General features: G+C 38.4%; 1 protein-coding gene across 1 annotated transcript in view; it reads right to left on the reverse strand.

Annotated features, from left to right (window-relative positions):
• The window catches only part of nup188 (nucleoporin 188), a 101,151-nt gene that overhangs the window by 54,982 nt on the left and 22,319 nt on the right, over positions 1-23,850 (reverse strand). The window contains exons 10-20 of the mRNA XM_063073489.1: positions 21,978-22,092; positions 19,933-20,133; positions 17,844-17,933; positions 16,111-16,176; positions 15,088-15,207; positions 9,142-9,268; positions 6,988-7,143; positions 4,638-4,764; positions 4,225-4,312; positions 3,126-3,202; positions 1,985-2,099 (exon numbers count right to left, since the gene is read on the reverse strand). Of these exons, the coding sequence (XP_062929559.1) occupies positions 1,985-2,099; positions 3,126-3,202; positions 4,225-4,312; positions 4,638-4,764; positions 6,988-7,143; positions 9,142-9,268; positions 15,088-15,207; positions 16,111-16,176; positions 17,844-17,933; positions 19,933-20,133; positions 21,978-22,092 (1,282 nt within the window). The remainder of the gene's footprint in view (positions 1-1,984; positions 2,100-3,125; positions 3,203-4,224; positions 4,313-4,637; positions 4,765-6,987; positions 7,144-9,141; positions 9,269-15,087; positions 15,208-16,110; positions 16,177-17,843; positions 17,934-19,932; positions 20,134-21,977; positions 22,093-23,850) is intronic.

Here is a 23,850-nt window from a genome sequence, read left to right on the forward strand (position 1 = left end):
TGTCCTTTGATGAAATTTTGAAGTTTTCATGTTGTTATGCCTCATCACAGCAATTTACATATGCAACAGAAGTTCATGAAATGTCTGGATATACAACCGTGAATCTAGTAGATTGTACAGATGCAAGAAAAACCACTTTGGTGTCCAAATCAAGCAATCACCAACCTCAATACAAAAAAAAGAGTGAAAAAGGTGGCTGCCATTGTACGTCAAGCATCTTAATCCCAGAAAATCAGAAGAGGAGTCCAAGTGGGCAAAAACCTAAGTCCAAGTGGGCAAAAACCTAAGTCCAAGCATATTCCATTAATTCACTGACAATCTAATCTTAAGATTATGAAGATGACTTTTGCACCATTGTCAATTCTATTTGCAACTCAATCTCCTTAGGCTAGTGTTGTGGGTGCAGCAGTTAACATTACTGGCTCACAGCTACATGGAGCATGTTTCAATTCTGACCTTGGGCATCGTCTGCAAGGAGTTCGCTGATACCTGTGGGTTTCCAGATGTTCCAGTTTATTCCAACATCCATGGGATGAGTTGATAAGTTAAATGGCTGCTATAAATTATTACTTATTCTAAGTGGCAAAAGAATTAAAAGGAAGTTGATTGGCATGTAAGAGACATCAAGTTAGAAAGGCATAGCTAAATAAAGACTGATTGGCTGACAGCCAAAGGATCCAAAGGATTGAATGGGCTTGTCATGTATTGCAACATGAACAAAGTAATGTAACCCATGCCCTCATATAGTAATAGATTAGTGGTTCCCAATGTACTTCCAGAAATGGGGGAACGGGATGTGCAGAATTTACTCGTCGCCCTTTTCACTACCTACAAAGCATATATCAGAGAATGGAATAATCACTATTGGTGTGCATGCCAAATATAGTACCAAATCACCATAGCTCCAAATACGGTGGCAAACAATAAGCACCCTGAATGTTAACTTCATCTATTAATGATGTAGATGCACCATCTACAAACTCCAATGCACTGACCCATTAAGGCTTCTTTTAAGGACACTCAAGGTGATTTCAAAAACCTATTACAAGGGTAAAAAGTGAATGAAACCTCCAAAACTTGCAAGGTTCTTCAATGTTGCTAATTGAAATCATAAACCTCTTCACCCAATAGCTCTGAGGAAGAATTGTCATCCTACAGGTCAGAAACTATAAAAACAAAAAGCAGCCAACTACTGCTTTCTCAAGGATACTTGAGATTGTCAAATTCCTCAGTTTCCTCTGACTGACATTCCAATATACACTTTCATGGACTTATGCTGGTTTAAGGATTGACGTGTTCTGCATTCAGTTGCTCCTCTGCACACTACTGTTGCAAGAGTTTTGAACTTTGAACTTTCCTGTCAGTTTGAGCCAGTCTGGCCATTCTCCTCTGATCTCTCTCATTAACAAGCATTTTCACCCACAGAACTGCCAACTCATTGGATGTTGTTTGTTTTTCGCACCATTCATTGTAAGTCTAGAGATCTGTGCATGAAAATCCCAGGAAAACAATAATTTTTGAAATACTCAAAACACCCTGACTGGCATTATCATTCCATGGTCAAAGTCATTTAGATCACATTCCTTCCCTATTTTGATGAACAACTGATTCTCTTAACCATATCTGCATGCTTTTATGCATTAAGTTTCTGCCATGATTAGCTGATTAGATATTTGCACTAACGAGGTGTACGGTGTACTTAATAATATGGCCACTAGTGTATGACAACCTCAATTATTAGACAGATTGAAGAAAAGGTAAACTGGGAAATAGCTACTTCTAAATAAATTATGAATTTATGTTTGGACCAAATTAATTTCCCTGGAATAGATGGACTCTAATATTCAGAAGGCAATATTACAGATGCTTCAATCCTATATATTAGTTTCAGTAATACGATACCAATATATGTTTTTGGGGATTGTTTAATTTCTAATAGGCAGAACTAAACAAAGCAAAACTTCTATTTAAAGGTGAGCTTTACCTTGACCAGTGTTATAACCAGCTGCAGAAATGCTCTTGTGACACTATATTCACCCTGTGGTCTCTCAATACTCAGCAGAAGATTACCATAGCTACCAGCTTGCATCCCTTCAGCCCTGCAAGGAGGAAAAAAAAGTTACCATTTTATGCTCATTTCTTCCATCAATAAAATTTTAGCCAAGAGGCAACTTTTCTCAGAATTTATAGAGGGTAACAGTCAACTCCTGAAGAATAGCGAAAGGCTTACATCCCCACTGTTGAAAGATTTAAGATATACTCTTGCCAATACAGTAAAGTCAGAGTGGGGGGGGGGGGAATTTTTTAAAAAAAAGTATAAACCACACAGGTCGGGGGAAACAAATGTAGCAATTGAAAGGTCTAACATAAGGAGCGTTAGAATAAAATTTGGTGCAAATCCTTTAACCCCAAATATGCAGTCTAATTCTATGCTACAATAAACCTTCGACAGAAACAAAACCAAGATAAGCAGAACACATTAACTAATCTTTCGGATACCCAAAAGTATATATTCCATTCAAATGACATTAATAAGAAGCTCTACGAAAACAATCAGAGCAAAAGTAAAAGAAGATAACAACCATTTTTACTGAAGTTTCTCCATGAGATGCATTCTTTTTTTAAATGCTTTTAGGAATTTAAATTATGTACACCCCTAATACTGCATACACCTCTGTTAGCTCTCCTTCACAACTCTCAAATATCCCTTTCAATGCACACTCATGCACCAATTTTGATCTACCTCATTTCCAAAATTTTGTATGGGAAAAGTGGGCACACGATAGTTTATAGCTGGAAAGCAATTTTAAAAATAACGAAAACATTGGGAATAGGTCAGGCAGTATCTATAGAGGTAGAAATCCTCTAAAGATTTGTTTTAAAAATATTTGATACATAAGGGGACTGTGTTAACATTTTTAGAGATAGTAGAATATTTCAATTTAACAAAAGGCCATTTCCACAGCAAGCAAAGTAGACCTACAAGGGCAGTAATACAGCAAACAGTAAAAAAATGAAAGAAAATGCTAGAAAATTTAAAATGCAAGGCATATACATGTCTTGGCAATACTTAGTCAGTCAAATCATTAGGATCTTACATATCGGAAGTAATTTGTTATCCATACCTCATAGATTGCACAATTCCAGTGATTTGTGTCACAGAGTATGGTAAGAAGCCTGTGTGCTGAAGATCTGACCATACCTAAGTACAGAAAAATAGTTAATCTAGTTAATGACTTTTGGTATACTATTCTATATCTTCAATGTAACAGGCTTATTGTAATGCTATTAAAACTACTGGAAACTATTGATACCTGTGGGTTTCCAGATGTTCTAGTTTCTTGCAATTAAAGGGAAGCTGATTGAGAGACATCAAATTAGAAAGATATAGCTAAGTAAGGATTGATCTGCTGAGAGCCAAAGGACCCAAAGGACTGAATGGGCTTGTTATGTATTGTAACATGAACAAAATAATGTAAGCCATGCCCTCATGTAGTAATAAGTTAGTGGTTCCCAATGTACTTCCAGAGATGGAGGAGCAGGATGTGAGCATTCTGACAGTTGATATCTTACAACCAAATTAGTCCAAATTCACTGTCTTGTTTTAATAATCCTACCTGATTTTCCAACTACATTTTTAATAGTTTAACCTGTTGAATTTTGGACTGTATATGATCTTTTATTTTCCCCAATGTTCATGTGAAAAATTGCAAAGAGGTTCATTTAGCCCAATAGCAAAACTGCAATTCCTAATCATCGATTTTCAGTAATTAGAAGGTAAAAAAATACAAGTTTCAGATCAAAAAGTTCATTGCTTCTCTATGGAAACTGATAGATCATGGAATGAAAAACAGTGCAAATGAACCAAAAAACTTCTAACATACGAAATGAGCTCATACACACTTCTTCCTATGGAGAGTTACTCGTCTCACCTGTGCTGTCAAGGAGTTTGGCCAGCAGAGACTTAATGATTCCCCATAAGAGTGAACAGGACAAGAGGAAAAAAGAAAAAAAGCGAGTCAACCTCCGCTGCATCCATGACCTTCCTAATAGTAGAACTGCAGAGGACTGGGAACAGTTAGCCTGTCCACACTCTCAGGCAGTAGAACATGTATGGCACAGGGAGACCTAAAAAGATTGGAGAAAATAAAGATTCCTTGGCTTCCTTAGGACCTTAACAACATGCTCGGCACAATGCTGGTGATTGTTCCCATTAAGTCTTACCTTGGCTGGCATCCGTGTGGCCAGAACAGTTAAGGTATTTACGCAAGAAGCAATCACTTCCATTGGAGGGTTCATAACGGAACTAAGCCTGCAGCAAGCACACAGACCATCATCAACAATAAAAAAGCAACCTCCTCTACATTCTCAGACACTACAATGCCTAATACAAGATATGAATAGGTTTTACATAATTGGGTTCTTAACTACAGGCAAGTTATTTTTAGGTTAAATTTACACTCTAAAATATAAATAACATTAAAGTCATTTGGCAATTATTTCTCAACACTTTTAGAATTTTGATTAGATTATAACTATATCATTTCATTTATTATGCAACTACATATACTGTCAATACCACAGAGGAAAACAATTTTCACTCTCAGTTCCATGAATACATTTTTGAACATTCTTACCTCTGAATTAACATGTATAAACGTGAAGTGATCGGCAGCAGACAATCTGTAATGGACCAATCTACGCTGACGATTTTATGTACCACATCAATGATAGGTTTGACCTTTTGGCAATGAAGGAGAACATCTGGTACAAAAAAAAACACAAAATTGTACATAGAATCTATTGATGAGCAATTAAAGGATTTTATTATTTAAAAGCTAATGCAAGATTTGAATGCTACAAGATTACTGTGTAGACATAAAACAGCACAACATAGGAACAAGCCCTTCAAACACGATGCCAAATTAAACAAAATCTCTTTGTATATATTCATATCCTTTCATTTCCAGCACATTTATGTGTCTATCTGTGGAAGAACTTAAGACTCTTTGGATATGTAGGGGTTAACCTAATCATTTGTGAATGCTCCTAAGAGCTAAAATCAGCAAGGAGGTTGCCGCGCCGGCTGGAATGCAACAAAAATGTTGTGATTTAGTTCTAAGTTCAAAGTCACACAATGTTCTTGTTTGTTGCAATCTAGTTCTAAGTTCAAAGTCACGCAATGTTCTTGTTAAGTGCTTTTAATCACGTACGCTGTGTCTATATAATGAAGTGTGTCTGCAAGCTAAGCAGAGCCCATTAACACCACTCTTAGGTGCGGAGGCTCTTCGTGATAGCATGTATAATGAAGTCCTTTAGTCTGAAACAATTCTGAGTCAGAATGATTTGTTCTGTCTGCTACTCCTGAGATTTATCCGCAACACTATCTAAAACAGGGGTCCCCAATCTTTTTTGCACTGCAGACCAGTTGAATATTGACAATATTCTTGTGGACTGGCCGGGGGTGGGGGGTGGGGGCATGTTCAAGTAGAGTTGCCAACTTCCTCACTCCCAAATAAGGGACAAAAGTAGCAGTCAAATACGGGACGCTTGTGTTTACTCCGAGAAAGACCACCGTGACCATGAAGCCTTGCGCAGGCACCTGTGTGCGCATGCGTGTATGTGCCGATTTTTTTCTACAAATCAGTTTCGGCTTAATCTTCCCGACTCTGTTAAGTGAAACTACACTGTACATACATTATTTCTACTTTATATAGGCTGTGTATTTATCATATCATTCCTGCTTTTACAATATGTTAGTGTTATTTTAGGTTTTGTGTTATTTGGTATGATTTGGTAGGTTATTTTTTGGGTCTGAGAAGGCTCAAAAATTTTTCCCGTATAAATTAATGGTAATTGCTTCTTCGCTTTACGCCATTTCGGCTTACGAACGGTTTCACAGGAATGCTCTACCTTAGCAGGGGAAATACGGGACAAGGGCGGTCCCGCATGGGACAAACCAATTTAGCCCAATATACAGGATGTCCCGGCTAATACGGGACAATTGGCAACCCTATGTTCAAGTTCAACAGTGCGTGACAGGGAATGAGAAAAGGTGCAGCTGACTCATATCGTTTCATATCGTTTCCTCGCTGTCCGGTAGCACATGCTTTGCGGCCCGGTGGTTGGGGACCACTGATCTAAAAGCCTCTTAAGTGCTACTATTGTATCTACTTCCATCACTACCCTTCACAGCCTGTTACGGGCAGTTGCTATTCTCTGTATAAAAGCCTTGCCCTTTGTAACTCCTTTAAACTATTCCCCTCTCACCTTAAATGCCTACTCTCTAGTAAAACACCATTTCTCCCCTAGGGGCAAAGATTCTGTCTACTCTTCATAATTTTACTGGTTCTCCCCTCAGCCTCTGACTCTGCAGAGAAAACAACTGAAGTTTGTCCAACCTCCTTATAGCTTACACTCTCTAATCCAGCCACCTTCCTGGTAAGCCTCTTCTGATAAAATGAACAACTCGTTTTTATAGAAATTAAATTAGTGGAGATACCCTCCAACTTTAAATTATGTCATGCAAATGTACCACCTTAAAGGGAAGGAAACATTTATGTCAATTGGTAGCAATAACTTGCAATATATTTGTAGTTCCTTCAGCTGGACTTAAGCAAACAAGCCCATCAATTACATAATTTGGCAGTGGGTTGTTGAAATATTTAAGCAACACAGACAGACAATATCACAAATATTTCATGTGAAAATACTTTATAAACAACCGTAACTCATTAAAAATTGATAACTTCACAGAAAAATCAGAAATTATATAAAAACCACAGTGAAACAGGCACAATAAAAGGACATTATGAAGCCAGAATTAAGCAACCATAAAGAATAGCTTACACACTTGTGCCAGCCAACAAGGCATTTTAGTGGTCTATATTGATTTACAAAATGTAAATGCAGACATTTCCACCCTACAAATGAACAGAGATAATTACAAGTGTGTATAGCTGTGATGCACAGCAAATGGCAGCTTACCTGCTGTAGAAACTACATGGAGCAGCATTTCAATCTCACAAGTGAAAATTGTCCAGGCACTGTACGAGTAATGCCAACGCACAAGGTAACCCTGAGCTGTAGGCATCACAGTTCCATAGGTACCCTGTGGCATACGTATATTGGCCTTTCCAGATCCTAAAATTAGATTAAATAAAAACAAATATGCAATGACATTTTTAATATTATTTAAAGGAAAATGTAGCATCCATTATGACAGTATATTCCTCCTTAACTTCATTTGCCTTGGCATCGAATGTAGGCTCATCAAGGATCGCAATTTTGCTGCTTTACCAACTTTTTTTTGCATCTTTTATATTTTAAATCTTATTTTCTAAAATAGGAAAGGGCAACACAGTAGTATAGCACTTAGCACAACTGCTTTATAGCACCAGTGATCAGGGTTAGATTCCTGCTGTTGTCTGGAAGGAGTTTGTATCACCCTATGATGCAGTGGATATCTTTCAAATGCTCGTTTCCTTCCACATTGCAGGCATTGTGGACATGCAGTGTTGGTGTTGGAAACATGGTGACACATGTGGGATCCTCTTAGTACATCCTCAGACCGTTAGTCATTGACACAAATGACACATTTCACTATGCTTCAATGTACATGTGACAATAGTCTTTAAACCTCCAAGTTCATTAATATTTAAAGATCTTAAGGGTATCCAGTCTATAACTGCAATAACATGGTGCAGTTTAGCTACAAAACAGGCAAAGGAATGTGATAACCAAGGAAAAGCAGAACAGTCAATCCATTTACCCAATTAACTAACTTACTTAACTGACTTAAGCCCATCACCCTTATTAGGGCTTAGGTCACTGCCAGCAACTCATCAGAGATTCTTCCTCCTCCCAGGAACGAGGTCTCTGAAGCTTCCATGAACATTTTCTATAGCACTAGGTTTTTATGGGATGGGGTTGCTAGAACCATGCCCAACCCTCCTCTTTTCACAGCCAGGATTGGGACTGTCCATGGTGGAGCATTTATGTAATTAAATTTACTGTGAAACTTTACTTCTGCTTTCAGTCCAATTTACACATTATTCCTATGCTAAACGACCACTTGTCATTTAAACTTGAGCAGTGAACCATTAACCACAACTAATTAAACAAAATAGAGATGCAGGATCAGGTGATGTGATGCAAGTGTATGCTGTGGGAGCTGGTAGGCCACATCTGCAGCAAGTGCTGCCAACTTGAGAAAATCAGGCTCAAAGATAATGACCTAGAATCTGAGCTTCAAACACTGCAACACATCAGGGAGGGAGTGTGTTACTTTGACACTGTATTTCAGGAGGCAGTTACACCCATTAGATTAACTGCTTCAAATGTGATCTATGGTGAGGGACAAGAGAATGTGACTGTGAGGCGGGAGGGGTGGGGGTGTTCCAAGATGTAGTGCTGGAAGAGCCTCAACCCTTGAGCTTGCCCCAACAGGTCTGAAAATCTTACTTCACAACAGTGAAGGCTGAAGGATAAACAATTAAAAAGTAGAATAAAAAAAGTTAATAACCTCTGAACTACTACCCAAATCCAGTACAAATTGACACGTGGGTCAATAAGATTAGAGTTAAATGTATGACTCAAAGATCAGTGTGGGAGAAGTGGGTGTGAACTGATGTAACATTGGCACCAGTCTTGGGGAAGGAAGGAACTGTTCTGATGAGACAGGCTCCACCCGAACCTCTACATCAGGGGTTCCCAAACTTTTTTTATACTATGGACCAATACAATTAAGCAAGGGGTCTGTGAACTCCAAGTTGGGAACCCCTGCTCTACATCATGCTGCTGTAATTATTATCAAACTATGTATGGATACGAGAGGCAGGGTTTTACACAGAGAGTGGTAGTTGCGTGGAATGATCTGCCAGGAGAGGTGGTGGTAAATGCAGACATATTAGGGTGATTCAAGAGTCACTTAGATAGGCATGTGAATGAAAGAAAAATGGTGGGCAATGTGAGAATGAAGGGTTAGAATGATCTTGGAACAAGTTAAAGGGTTGACACAATATCATGGGCTGAAGGACCTGTACTGAGCCGCAATGTTCTATGTACCGTAGAGGGAAAATAAATATAAAGAGCAGGAGTTACACATGGTTTTTATACTCTGTAAGATTACATTAAACTTACCAAGAGGATAAAGTAGTTTTGGTGCTTGCCTTCTCCACTGGGTTTCATCCTCGTGTGAAAGTATATCATTTGGTTTGAGCTTGTATAATTCTGTATAACAAGACATTTTGTCCAAAAAGCTGTAAACCTTCAACAGAACATAAAAATTAGACCATGAACCCAACTGGAAGGCATTACCATAACAGAAGCAAATTCAATTTGCAGTATTGAAACAGGTGCTGGATAGGGATCTGAAAGGCAGGAATCTGATGACTAATGAGGGAAGTGTGATATGAGCTGGAATGCCCCTACACAGAGCTATATAGGCTTGATAAGACAAATACCTTCTTCCATGCCATTTTGTGATTCTATGACCACTTTGAGAAACTAAGGACTTGCTGTTAACATTCTGCATCAACTGAACAAAATAACACATTAAATGAAGTTTCATTATCTTTTCATACACACTTCCCACTACAACTCCATGCAATTTCTATCTGTTGCAAGGATACAAAACCATAATTATTTGCAGAAGTGAGTCATCTAGCTTTTTTCTACTATTCATCAAAATAACCTTCTACTATAATTTCATTTTTCTGAAATATAATTTCCCTCCTTAATCTTCAGAAATTCATCACACAGTTCAAATGAATATATGAATGAACCTCCAAAGCATCAAAGGATAGAAAATACCAAAAGGTTTACCACCCTCTGAATGAAGAAATTTCTCTCCATTTCCATCCTTAAATGACTTATTTAGAGACTGTGATCCCTGGCTGTACACTCATTATGCTGGGAAATGTCCTCCCTGCATCTTTATCTAATATAAAAGTTTCTAATGAGATCACGTCTCACATTTAGTTCTCATATGTAGGAATCATAGACTACTACAGCACAGAAACAGACCCTTTGGCCCATCCTGTCCATGCCAAACTATTAACCTGCTTAGTGGCATCGATCAAAGCCTTCTATACCCCTCCCATTCATGTCCTATACAAATTTCTCTTAAATACTGAAATCAAACCTGCATCCACTACTTTGATTGGGAGCTCATTCCACACACTCACCAGCCTCTGAGTGAAAAAGTTCCCCTTCATGTTCCCTTTAAACATTTCACCTTTCACCCAGTGACTTCTAGTTCTAGTCTCACCCTAACCTCAATAGAAAAAGCCTGCTTTCATTTACACTTTCTATACCTGATAGTTTTGTATACCACCATCAAATCTCCCCTCATTCTTCTACGCTCTGGGGAATGAAGTCCAAACCTGTTCAACATTTCCCGATAACGTCCCAACTCCTGTACTCAATACTTTGATTTATGAAGGTCAATTGTGCCAAGAGCTTTCTTTACATCCCTATCAACCTGTGACATCACTTTCATGCAATTATGGATCTGTATGCCAAGATCCCTCTCTTCTTCAGCATTCAGCACCCTACCATTCACCGTGCAAGTCCTCCCCGGTTTGTCTTCCCAAAGTGCAACACCTCATGTGTCTCCATTAAATTCCATCGCACATTTTTCAGTCCATTTTTCCAAATGACTGTCCACTACACCACCAATCTTAGTGTCATGCGCTAATTTGCCGATCCAGTTTATATATTATCATCCAGATCATTGGTATCAATGACAAACAACAACGGACCCAGCAGCAGTCCATGCAGCCCACTACTACTCACAGGCCGCCAATCAGAGAGGCAACGATCGACTGTCACTTGTTAGCTTCTCTCACAAAGCCAATGTCTAATTTAATTTAATAGGGATCCTCTCCTATCCCTTTTGCCAATCAACTGTCCAGCTATTGGCTCCATCCCTCCCCCTCCTGTCTTCTCCTATCATTTCGGATCTCCCCTTCCCCCTCCCACTTTCAAATCTCTTACTAGCTCTTCTTTCAGTTGACTATCCTTCTTCCTTGAGATGCTGCCTGGCCTGCTACGTTCACCAGCAACTTTTGTGTGTTGCTGCCTAATTTAATTTACAACCCCATCTTGAGTGCCAACCACCTGAACCTTCTTGACCAACCTTCCATGCAGACTTGTCAAGGGCCCTGCTAAAGTCCATGTAGACAACATCCACTGCCTTGCCTTCATCAACTTTCCTGGCAATTGCCTGAAAAACTCTGTAAGCTTGGTTACACATGATCCACCATGCACAAAGCCATGTTGACTATCCCTAATCAGTCCCTGTCTATCCAAATACTTATATATTGCTTCTCTTAGAACACCTTCCAAAACTTGCCCACTACTGATATCGGGTTATAATTAAAATCACAACTTTTAAATAGTATAGGTAGTTTTGAACGAAATTCTTAGATTCAGAAATAGTAACAAAAGATTTTACAGTGAAAATAATGGGAAATTATTTTTGATTTTACATCTATTTGTTTACTTAAACATTTTCCAAAAAGATATCCCCTTTATAAACACAGATATTCAAGCTGTTTTACTAGAGGCTATTATACATTAACTTCTCCCTTCCTACTTTCTCTCTTTTTGTATTCTGGCTCTCGTCTCATCCCTTTTCTTCTCACCTCCCTTTGGTTCCCCTCCATTTTCCCTTTCTTCCATGGCCAACTATGTTCTCCTATTTGATTCCTCTTTCTATAGCTTGTTACCTTTCCCACCTCTTACTTCACCTCCCACTCCCCCAACCACCTACTTACCTTCCCCGTCACCTGGCTTCACCTATCACCTACCAGTTTGTATTCCTTCCCCTCCCCCTTCCCTTTCTTATTCTGGCTTCTGCCCCCTTCCTTTCCAATCCTGATGAAGAGGCTCAGTCTGAAACTTTTGGCAGTTATTCCCCTCCACAGATGTGCCTGACTTGCTGAGTGCCCCCAGCATTTTGTTAACCGATGCACCAAAAGCTACTTCTTTCAAAAGTAGTGTGCACATGATTGGACCATTATGATTTATTGGCTTTCAGTTTCATTGATTTTTCTGTTACTGTCAAAAAAAAATCCTTCCTTCATTTACTAAGTCTTGCTAGACTTTTGATTCTCTAATGTTTCTGCCAGATATTTTGTGCATCTTTACAGACACAGCGTAATTGGTTAACTCCTTTGCCATTTTCTTATTTGCTGTATTATGCTCCCATTTCTACATAAAAGGACCTCATTTTAGAAAACACTTTTTTGAGAGTACCTGCAAAAGCTCTGACAATCCGTTTTTGTTTCCCGCCAGTTTATTCTCATGTTCTATGTTTCTCTTATTAATTTCTTGCTCCTTCTTTGCTGGGTTCCGAAATGTTCCCCAACATAATGCTCCTTAAATGATCCAATTCCCAAAGCTCCTTGGCCCTCCTTTGCTACATTCTAGAAGGCTCCAGCATTTGAAGAGGCCTACCGCTCCTTCTCATCACTTTGCAAGGCATGTTCTTTGATTTGTTATCTTTAATTTATCCTGCTTCCAGAAAACCATTGTATTGCAACTTATTATCACTAATTTAAATTGCCAAATATGGAGATCAAAGTACTTCTAAATGCAAACAACAGGAATGCATCTTGTTTCCTCTTTCCCAACATCTCCATAATACAACTATGTGGTGACTAAATAACTGTTTCTTAGCTGCAGCCAAACTGGTTTGACATCATAATCTGCTGAGCCAAGATTGTCTCTCATTATTCATAATTTATAGCTCTACATCACCTTTCTCTTTTCATGCTGTTCTTTAACAAATCATATTACAATTAGCTGTAGTATTTAGAAATGTAATGAGGGAGTTAAAAACAGATTTTTTTAAAAACTTGGAATGGTGTTGTCCACTCACAGTACTTATAATGAGCAGACATGTTAGAAAGATGAGCAAAACAGACTGCTTTGATTTATGAGGTCTGTGAGGCCTTGAAGCACAAAGATGTAATGTGACAATTTGTTTTTCAGCGATTGCTAAACCATTTTGGTTGGCAAGATAAAACCTTGACCAATAAGCTAATTTGTTTTTCAGTAAAAAGCAAGATAAGTTCAGCTGATAATGTAAAATCCTCCTTATACACTAATCATTAACACCAACCATCCTGAGCTACTTCCTTCACTATACTGGCCACTGCCTTGGTCTGCTTCATGCACCCATGCTGACTGAGCTAGTTAATTTTATCAACTTTGCCTCCAACTTCCACTCTGACCTTAAATTCACTTGAACCACTTGACACCTCCCTCTCCTTTCTCAATCTCTCTGTCTCCATCTCTGGAGATGGACTGTCTACTGATGTCTTTCATAAACCCACCAATTGCCGTGGTTATCTTGACTATACACCTTCCCATCCTGTCTCCTGTAAGAATGCTATTGACTTATCTCAGTTCCTTTGTCTCGGCCACATCTGTTCCTAGGATGAAACTTTTCTTTCCAAGACGTCAGAAATATCCTAATTCAACGAACGGGATCTCCCTTCCTCCACCATTATTGCTAACTTCACACATATCTCCTCCATTTCATGGACATACGCATTCACCCCATCTTCCTGCTGCCTTAACAGTGATAGAGTTCTTGTCCTCACCTACCACCCCAGGAGCCTTCGCATCCAACGCATCACTTTCTGCAACTTCCACCATCTCCAAAGGTATCCTACCACCAAGCACATCTTTGTCTCCCCCTCCCCAACTTTCTGCCTTCTGCAGGAATCCCTTGTCCATTTGTCCCTCCTCGCTAATCTCCCCTCCTGGCACTTATCACTGCAAGCCAAGAAAGTGCTACACTTGCCCATTCACCTCCACCCTCATGTCCAGTCAGAGCCTCTAACAATTCTTCTAGGTGAGGCTTCATCTGCAAACCTGTCGACTATATTCAGTGCTCCTGATGCAGCCTCCTCTACACTGGTGAGACCTGTCGTAAATTGGGGGACCATATTATCAGGCACCTCCGCTCCATCCACAAAAAGTGGAAGTGGCCAAGCATTTTAATTCCTATTCCCATTCTGACATGTCAGTCCACGGCCTCTTCTTTTGCCACAATAAGGAACACCACATATATGTTTGGGTAGCCTCCAACCTGGTGGCATTAATGTTGATTTCTCCTTCCAGTAAAAAAAAATCCCTCCCCCTCTCCTCTTCTTCTATTCCCCACACTGGCCTCTTACCCCTTCTCACCTGCCCATCACCTTCCCCGGCAACCTTCCTCCTTTCCTTTTTCCCATGGTCCATTCTCCTTGCTTATTAGATTCTTTCTTCTGCAGCCCTTTACCTTTCCCACCCATATGGCTTTACCCATCACCTTCTAGCCATCCTTTTTCCCCTCCCCCCACCTTTTTATTCTGATGCCTTCTCCCTTCCTTTCTAGACCTGAAGAAGGGTCTCGGCCCAAAAAGTCAATTTAATTTCAATAGATGCTGCCTGACATGCTGAGCTCCTCCAACACTTTGTGTGTTGCTTTGGATTTGCAGGATCTGCAGAATTTCTTGTGCATATCATTAAGAAATAGCTTTCAAATCTGTGCATTTGTCAGCTACAGATTTTCAAATCCGTCAGATTTGAAAATCTGTAGCTGACAAATTCACAGATTTGAAAAGGAAGTGCAGGCTTTCTTGATTATGCAAGTGTGAACAGTGAGTAAGCTCACCAAACTACTGTCCTTGGAATGGAATCGTGACTGGTGTCAAGGACCTCCAAGATTCTCTACACCAGTTGTCATAAATTAGAACCCTCGACGACATGAAGGATGTGACACTTGCTGCTGTATTAATTATTCTGTACTCTGTTTTAGACTTACTGTCTTGTTAATCTTTTGCATCACTTAGAAGGTCACGGGTCTTGTTACTTCATTAATTATTTTACACATTGTTTTAGTGTTTTGTACATCTAAGTTTTTCTTATCACCTATTATACTCTTGATAAAATATCCAGAGCAAAATTAAATTGTTCCTTCTCCCTCATTGATCTGAATCCTCAAAACCTGCTTATCATTCCCTTACAAGCAAGGGTACAAATAAAATATAGAATTCTTTTGGAATCTCTTTTTTCAAAATAAAAAAATACCTTTTTAGCTGTGCTTTTGTCCGATATAAGTGCCGACAGCAGCTGCAGCAGTGGTGCCATAGACTGTGGGAACATTCCACAATTGTTGTCCAACAAGACAGCAAGACCAGTTGTGGGTTCCTTCATTAAAAAAAGAATCACACACAAGGAGAATCAGAACCTATATTAAACATTATGAATACTGGCAAATCATAATTGATTTTTACCAAACAGTCCTTAAAATCTTTACTTAATATATTTTCTCACAGAACAATCCTGGTTCCACAAAGAACTATATGCTTTATGAAATGAATACTTGAGTCTAATATATGGAGTGAAAGGAATAAGGTGCCTCAAAACTAACAGTATTCACTTCTCAACTGGCTTTTAAAATACTCTTAAATTTTTGCTAGTCAGTAAGAAAATCATAGAGGGGGGAAAATACAAAAACTACCAGGATGCCAACCGAGCACCTGCATAACATGAGAATATTATTAGTCACTGATTACTTATGGCAGTCAACCCAATGGTTCCAACTATGTTTAGCATTTGCATTTTCTGACGATGTTAGGGGGGGCTTAAGTATAAACCTACTGCAAGATATTTTTTAAAAATCATACATAAAGTAAAGCTTAAAACAATTCTCAACTTCCACAGTTTCAGAGTACAAAAAAATAACTTCAGAATCTTACATTGGAATGGGTCATCAGCTAAGACATGATGAAACGGTGAAGATACACCCATCATCCCGGCAGCAGAATATACTTCATAACAAGCAAGTGCTATTTACTTTAATGAAAGGTTAAAAAATAGCTTTTTCTCAATAGCTATAAATTATCAATTATTTCAATCACACAATTAATATAAAAAGTTTGCTACATCAGCTGTGGAATTGATAATATCATCTAGCATGCCATTTCCAAAGTAATCAAAATGATACTATTAGCTACTAGAAACTCCTTATCCACAAACAGGTAATTTGACGACCCATTGGAAAAGAGCAATGTCTTTTTTGCTTAGATAAACATAAAGTGATGTACTCACAGTATCCCAAAAAAGTTCTGCCAGACTTGGGGCTGCAAACACCTCACAGGCTAGGTTAATCAAGTGCTGGAAAAGAGAAAAAAAAATTACGTTAAATTTCTGGAAAGTACACTACGCATATATAGAGACTCAGCAACAAAATATGCTGCCAAAGTACATCTTCTCCAAGAGGAGCACAACCTTGTCTTGATTTGGAGGCTTGCATGCCTCAATGACCCGGAAAGCTATGCTGGCTGGAGTCAGGGTCTTATACTTTGGCTCTTGGTAGGGTCGTCTATACCAAACAGGTCAAAGGGTAGAGGCCAGACTAAAAGCGGTCCACCAGACCTCCAGACTCTGTTAACAACCATAAATGGTCAAAGAAAACTGTAATGGAAACAGCAATGAAGAATCCTTCTACGTCTGAGTGCGACAGTATTCCTAAGCCTCCACCCAGGACTTTCATGGCTGACAGTAGTGAAAACCAAGAGGAACAATGAAGGAAACCCTGAACATCACCAACAACACCAGGACCAAAATTGGTTTCAGACAGAGAAAGATGGAGGACCTTCATTGCTGCTCCAAACACCAGCAGGAGTAATGGACAGTATATAAGCACTAATAGATGTGAATAGCAGCAACTTGTTATTTTTTAATAAAACAATTTTAAATGGAAAAAAATATCAGAATGACTGTGCGGTTTGTATCTCAAATAAAAGTCAATGCAAAGCCAAAGGGCAGAAGGGCAATTGAATAAAAACTCTGTTAGTTATTAGGATCACCTTAAAGGAGAGAAAAAAAAATACAAAAAGGCCAAAGAAAGGAAATTGTAGATCCTTAAACCTTTGCAGCTGAACGTACAACCAAAATGGGAGGAACCCAATTTGGAGGGGATCAGAAAGCAAAAGTTGGAACTGTATGTTAAGGCAATTTGATCACCTCCAAGTACATTTAAATAAGGGATGAAAGGTAGTGTCGTCCTTTTAAGCAGACCACTGCTGGCTTCTTAATTAAAAATAATTCCAAAATTGCCCTTAACCTAGGGCAAGTATGTGAAAATTTTATCATTAATAAGAATAATAATATTCAAGAAATATCGCTGGTTATTTGAAAAGCTTGTATTTTCCTTATATGTTCCTATTGAAGAATCTTATTTGGGAGTCTCTCTGCTTATACTAGTGGAAAAGCTAGATGGTCATCTGCTGTTTTGAACTTCACTGGCAAGTCAAAGACTAGAGAAGGATGGAGCATACCAGCATAACACAGTGATGAAGCATTGTTTTGATTTCTTACAGACTCTTCTCCTACACCAAGAAAATAATCATCCAATATCTAAATATTCACAAGAAAGACATTGTCTACGTAACTCAGCCCTATCTAGGAGTGAGTTACCTGGAACCAGGCATAGACAATGTCTTTACCTGATCAGGTAAAAAAAATTAAGACAGACTGTGAAGAAAATACTGAAGTTTATTCTCATATTTAAACAAAAGTACACTGGTATTCAATTATTTCTATGGCAGTCAGCAATATAAATCATATTTTGTTCACTACATAAAAAAACTGTTATTAGTCAATGTTGCAAGCGAGGTAAAGTTGTCAGGCAATTAACTTCAAAAGATAATGGAGCAGGCAAAATAAAATTCCAATTTTAAATCTATAATCTACTTTGTCTTAATATCACTTTTACAATCAGGAAGTTAGTTACTAGTAAGATGCTAATTTCAACTATCAACTGTCAACACATTTAGTACCTGTTGATCTCCCAAAGTTTCTTCCTCAAAAGATGTTAAGACAAATGAGAGAAGTCCATAGATGCACATTCGTGCAGTACTTGCTGTACACTGAAACACATACAATCACAAGTCTGAGGTAGAAGACAATGTTCTGTGTAAAACAAGCAATACACAAACCAATACATAGAAATGAAAGCACAAGAGTCTGCAGATGCTGGAATCTGAAGCAATGAACAAGCTGTTGAGCATCATCTATCAAGTGAAAGAATTGTTAAAACTGTTTGACTCCACTCTGCCATAGATGGTCCCAAGCCTGGCTGCGAAAGGAGGAGGGTTGGGCATGGGGCTAACAAACCCAATCCATAAAAACCTAGAGCTACAGAAACACCAACAGAAGCTCCAAATACCTCATTCCATGGAGAGGTAGAATGAAGATGGGCTATATTTGGAGACAATTTGAAAGACTGGCCCAGGACAAAGGACTCTAGTGAGCTACTGTCAGCGGCATATGTGCCAATAAGAGTAATGGGCCTAAGAAAATGGAGCTCAACCCACCAAGTTCCTCCAGAAGATTAAAAGTAATGGGTGCAGATCCAATGAAAAGATTAAAACTATACAATTGAATGAGAGAATCAGATATTGAGAATATTTTTTACCATACAATATAGCAAGGCACTGTTATTTGCATGTTATATTTTCCTTCCCTCATCCCAGAGCATAACTTTGAAAGAAACTTCTTTTCCCAACAAGCCTTTACACCAAACTCACTTCTACTTTTCGGTATGTCCTTCATACCATACTTGACAAATGTGCTTTCAACTGTTTGGGCCCCCGTTTTGAAGTTCTTCCTCAAAAACTTGACAGCATGTTCCTACAAGATTCACCTAAAAAGCAATCGCTTTGAAAAGGCTCCAATCACCTAAACAAATATTTCAATTTCACTTACACTTTAATAGAATTAAACACTGAAATGGCTTGTGACAGTTCACTTTATTAAAGCTGTAATATAAACACAAGCTGTCACTGATGAAATTACACTCAGTATTATTCCAGATTACTTATTCTGCAAGCGTAAACTGGTTCCTCATTCTACTTAAATCTGTCTACTCAGTTTTCCTAGTTATTTTCCCAAATAGTTTTCTTCAAGAGGTTTTCCTAATATCAGAAGATTGAATAAGATAATGATGCAAAGAATATAGCTGGGTTTGTGTCATTGGGAATGATTTGCTCTGCACCATCTTTACTAAGTTATGATGGCTTCTCAAAGACCATTTAAATTCTTAGAACTTGGGGGCCCATACCAAACCTCTTCAACAGTCTGAGGTGAAAGAGGCACTGTTGTGCTTTTTTCACCACACAGCCGGTATGTACAGACCACATGATATCCTCAGTGATGTGTATGCCAAGAAACTTAAACTGTTCACCTTCTCAACCCCAAATCCATTGATGCCAATAGAGGTTAGCTTGTCTCCATTCCTCCTGTAGTCCACAACCAGTTCCTTTGTTTTTGTGACATTGAGGGAGAGGTTGTTTTAAGGGAATTTAATGGGCATTAAGGGGTAGAAAAATTTCATTAAAATAAACACTAGCTTTATTTTTCACACGTACATTGAAACATACAGTGAAATATGCATTTACATCAAATCAAATCAGTGAGGATTGTGCTGAGCAGAAAGCGTCACCATGCTTCTGACACCAAAAGAACATGCCCATAAATTACTAACCCCAATTGTACATCTTTGGAATGTGGGAAGAAACTGGAGCACCCAGAGGAGACCTACTTGGTCACGCAGAGAATATACAAACTCCTTATAGACAGTTTCAGGAATCAAACCCCAATCTTCCAGCTGGAACTGTAATAGCATTACGCTAACCACTACACTACAGTGACACCATTCATTTTACGATAACACATTAAACGTATCAGCATGTTTGAATGGCCAGACAACGACTTTTGCTCTGATTCCTATTGTTGTCATCTTGCAGATCAATAATGGTTCTGCAAACCTCACAGAATCTTCACATGCCAACTTGAACCCAAGAACAATCCTGTAAACCTGCAAGCTTCCTTGAAAAACGATGTTGCAACACATTCTGAGCCACTCACATTGTTTCCTCCACTGCCAAGTGCCTTAAGCATCTCTGTCATGCACTGAAAGGCATTCTGTTGAATAGCGATGCTCCCTAAGCGCCTGATTACATGACTTGATTCATCCAGGCACAAAGTATGACGCAGAAGAGCCCAGGACAGCAGCACTGGAGCATGGTGTGGGATGTCCCCCAACGTCAACAGCAGCTTATCCATCTCCTGCAAAATATATGTTTACTATAAAATTCATGCAATTCGAAAAGAAGTAGAAAATTATTAAACACAACCCAAGTTTCAAATAATGCAGTGACATATTATATGGTCTCTGATTTTGGTTAATATGAAACAAATGAAACCCATTCAAGCTAACAGATTATTGTAAAATCTATGATATTTCGTATAATGTCTTTAACACATTTTATAAAGATTTTTGATAATATTACACTATCCATTACAAGGATAATAGAAATATGCAAATTACTGTGGTTCGCTTTCAAAACAATGAAAAAAGCAATGGATTCATGAATCATTCAGACGCGATCCTGAGAATTTTCAGTTTTCATCTCAAACAAGTCCTCAGCCACGTGTTAAGTAAGAAAACAATTTAAAACTACATACAGATTTTTAATTCTGACCTAGCTTGAGAGAGATTTAATAAAAAAACCAAATAATTTCAGGATTACAGCAAAATATAATCAATATGTACTTAGAAATACCAAAATATTGTTAAGGAACAGGAACACAAGTAAGCCAACCAGTTGCTTTAGTCTGCTCCACCATTCAATAAGACAACAGCTGATCCAGTCTTGGACTCATCACCTTTCTCACTGTCTTCCCTACATATGCCCTACATATTCAATGATTCTGCTCTCATTAAAATCACCCCCTCATTCCTATTTACCTGATCTTTTTTCGTATGTCAATCACTTCACTCCAGGAATCAACTTAATGTACTGCCTCCAAGGTAAGCACATCCATCCTTAAATATGGAGACCTAAGCTCCATTCAGTTCTCTAATTCATCACCTCTCCAAAGATGCATCAAACCTTCCTTAATATAATTTATATCCCTTGCAAAAAGATCAACATTTCATGAGACCAGACCATGTTCTTTTCTTGCTGTTGCCATCAGGTTGGAGGTACAAGTGCCTCAGGACTACCCCTCAACCATCACAATCTTGAACAAGAGGGGACAACTACACATATTTAAGGACTCTTATCTAGTTATTCCATGTTCGTTATTTATTGCTATTTACTTATATCTGCATTTCCAGTTTGCTGTCCATTGATCCTGTTTACAGTTACTGTTCCATAGATTTGCTAAGTATACCTGCAAAAAAAGAATCTCTGGGTTGTATGTGGTGACATGCATGTACTCGAGATAATAAATTTTACTTTTAGACTACTTTGTACCTTTATCCAAATAATCTGTATTTCACATACCAGCCTCTCAGATCTACTTGTACCACAATTAGTTAATTCAGCATCAATGCTTTTAATTTTCCTTACAAAGCCGGTAACTTCACACTATACTCCCTGTGCCAACATCTTGACCCCTTGCTTCAAAGTAAACAGGCGAGGCCCCGGCACTGATCTTTTTAAACACCCAACTAGTTAAGAATCCAATTCTCCTGACTTCCTGCCTCGGCCATATCTTTTTAAGCTGTACAAAATATATATATCTTAAATTCTACATTTCACAATGGTAACCTGCCATCTAAAAAACTGTCTTGTCTCTTCATGAATTGAATTTGTCATGCTCACAACTATAGATAATCCTTCCAAACTTCTATTAGAATCAGAATCAGGTTTATTAATACCAGCGAAATTAATGTCGCGAAATTTGTTAACTTAGCAGCAGCAGTTCAATGCAATACATAATATAGAATAAATAAACAAACAAATCAATTACAGTATATGTATATTGAATAGATCAATAATACATATTTTAAAAAGTGAGGTGGTATTCACGGGTTCAATGTCCGTTTGGGAATCAGATGGCAGAGCAGAAGCTGTTCCTGAATCGCTGAACACATTTCATTCAGTTAGAGAAAAAAAGGTTACCTGGCAAACCTCTCGAGCATTAGCAAACTGATGTCGGTCTACACTATCCTCAAGAGCACATTTATGTAGGAAATCAATGTCCATTGCCTCGACTAGGATCAATGCACTGAAATACCTAAAAGAAGCACAAAAGATGATAATGCTCGCATGACATGGCAAGCTTAGTCAAAGGATTTATACACTATATCTGGAATCTGGTAGAAAAAATTATGTGATCACTTCAAATCTCTCAGATGCAAGAAAAACAAATACTCAAAATAAATAGGTCTTATTATATCACTTATACAAAAAGCATATAAATTTTAATTCTGCTAAATTTTCTCCCCTTTGTAAAAGCATTGGGAATTTACTAATAGATGCCAACCAATCTATTATGCATCCATGAAATGGACAATATTGACAGATTATTGTTTCAGAACTATCAACTCCTGCCCTCATTAATGAGCAAAGAATGTTGAAAACTTGCCTTTTGGTTAATCCAAGGATGATACTGCATTTTCTAACTAAGCTATCTGTAGTCAGAACACACAAAACATTACTACCACTGGGCTCCTATCAGATATTTCTCATTTTTTTACAAATAAGCCCCTAGCCTTTCTATATATCACAAAATGTACCTATATTTCCAAATGTAACATTGCATGATGTCAGACAACTTAAAACAGGTTCTCTAATTCCTTCCTAATCTTAAAAAATCACAATAAACTCAGACCCGAAAATGTGCTACAAATCACATTTATTAAAATCACTTCCATTAATGCATAACTTAAAGAATTAAAAAAAGCTACACCATTCAATCTACAAATCCTCAGTTCACAAAATAACTGATGAAATGATTCATTATTATTTGGGTGTTCCCAGGCACAATGGGTAGTGGCTGCCTCAGAGTCCTGGAGACCCAGGTTCAATACCAATCTCCTACTCTATCTATGTGGAGTTTGCACACTCTCCCTGTGACCATGTGGATTTCCACCACCAGCCCCACGTAGCTCTCGTTTCCACCCATATCCCAAAGGGTAACTGGTAACTGAATTACACCTTGTCTCTAGATGGGCGGCAGACTCAGCGTAAAACTTAGAGAATCAGGCCCTCTGGTCCAACATTCCATGCACATAATGCAAGTCTAGACTGCCCGTTAGGGCGCCATGGTAGTGTAGCTGTTAGCACAATGCTATTATAGCTTAGTACGTTGATGTTCAGAGTTCAATTCCGCTGTCATCTGTAAGATGTCCGTATGCTCTCCCTATGACCGCATGAGTTTCCTCCAGGTGCCCTGGTTTCCTCCCACAATCCAAAGACATACCAGTCAGTAGGTTAATTGGTCATTGTAAATTACCCTGCGATTAGGCTAGTGTTAAATAGGTGGGTTATTGTGCAACACGGCTCATTGGGCCGGAAGGGTCTGGTCCGCACTGTATCTCTAAATATACTAAATAAATCTTTATTTGGACAGCTGTGAATAAACACTGGATGTGTTAATATGACTGATAGATTCTTGGGTACAATGGATTTCAAAGTATATGGAGTAAGGAAAGTACTAACAGTGGAGGCTTTGCCATAACACTATTAAATCGGGGACAGCTTGAGGGTAGTGTAGCCAGTCCCTGCTCTTATTTCTTTCATTCTCCTTAAAGAATTAAGACCAGGAACAATAGCTTTAGTAATTTTCAAGCCTCCAACATATTTCTGTACAAAATTTAGGTGATTTTTTTTCTGCCTGAACATAACAATCAAATATTTGGCCCCAAGATATCCAATGGGACATCTTGTGCTATATGAAACAAGTTTAATTAATTCCAGATTCTAAAGACAGATATCAAATTTCTTATTCACAAGAGGCTTTGCAGAACAAAGCCAGATTGAACAATGCATT

This window comes from Mobula hypostoma, chromosome 21 (assembly GCF_963921235.1).
Source record: "Mobula hypostoma chromosome 21, sMobHyp1.1, whole genome shotgun sequence".
NCBI classification, from domain to species: Eukaryota; Metazoa; Chordata; class Chondrichthyes; order Myliobatiformes; family Myliobatidae; genus Mobula; species Mobula hypostoma.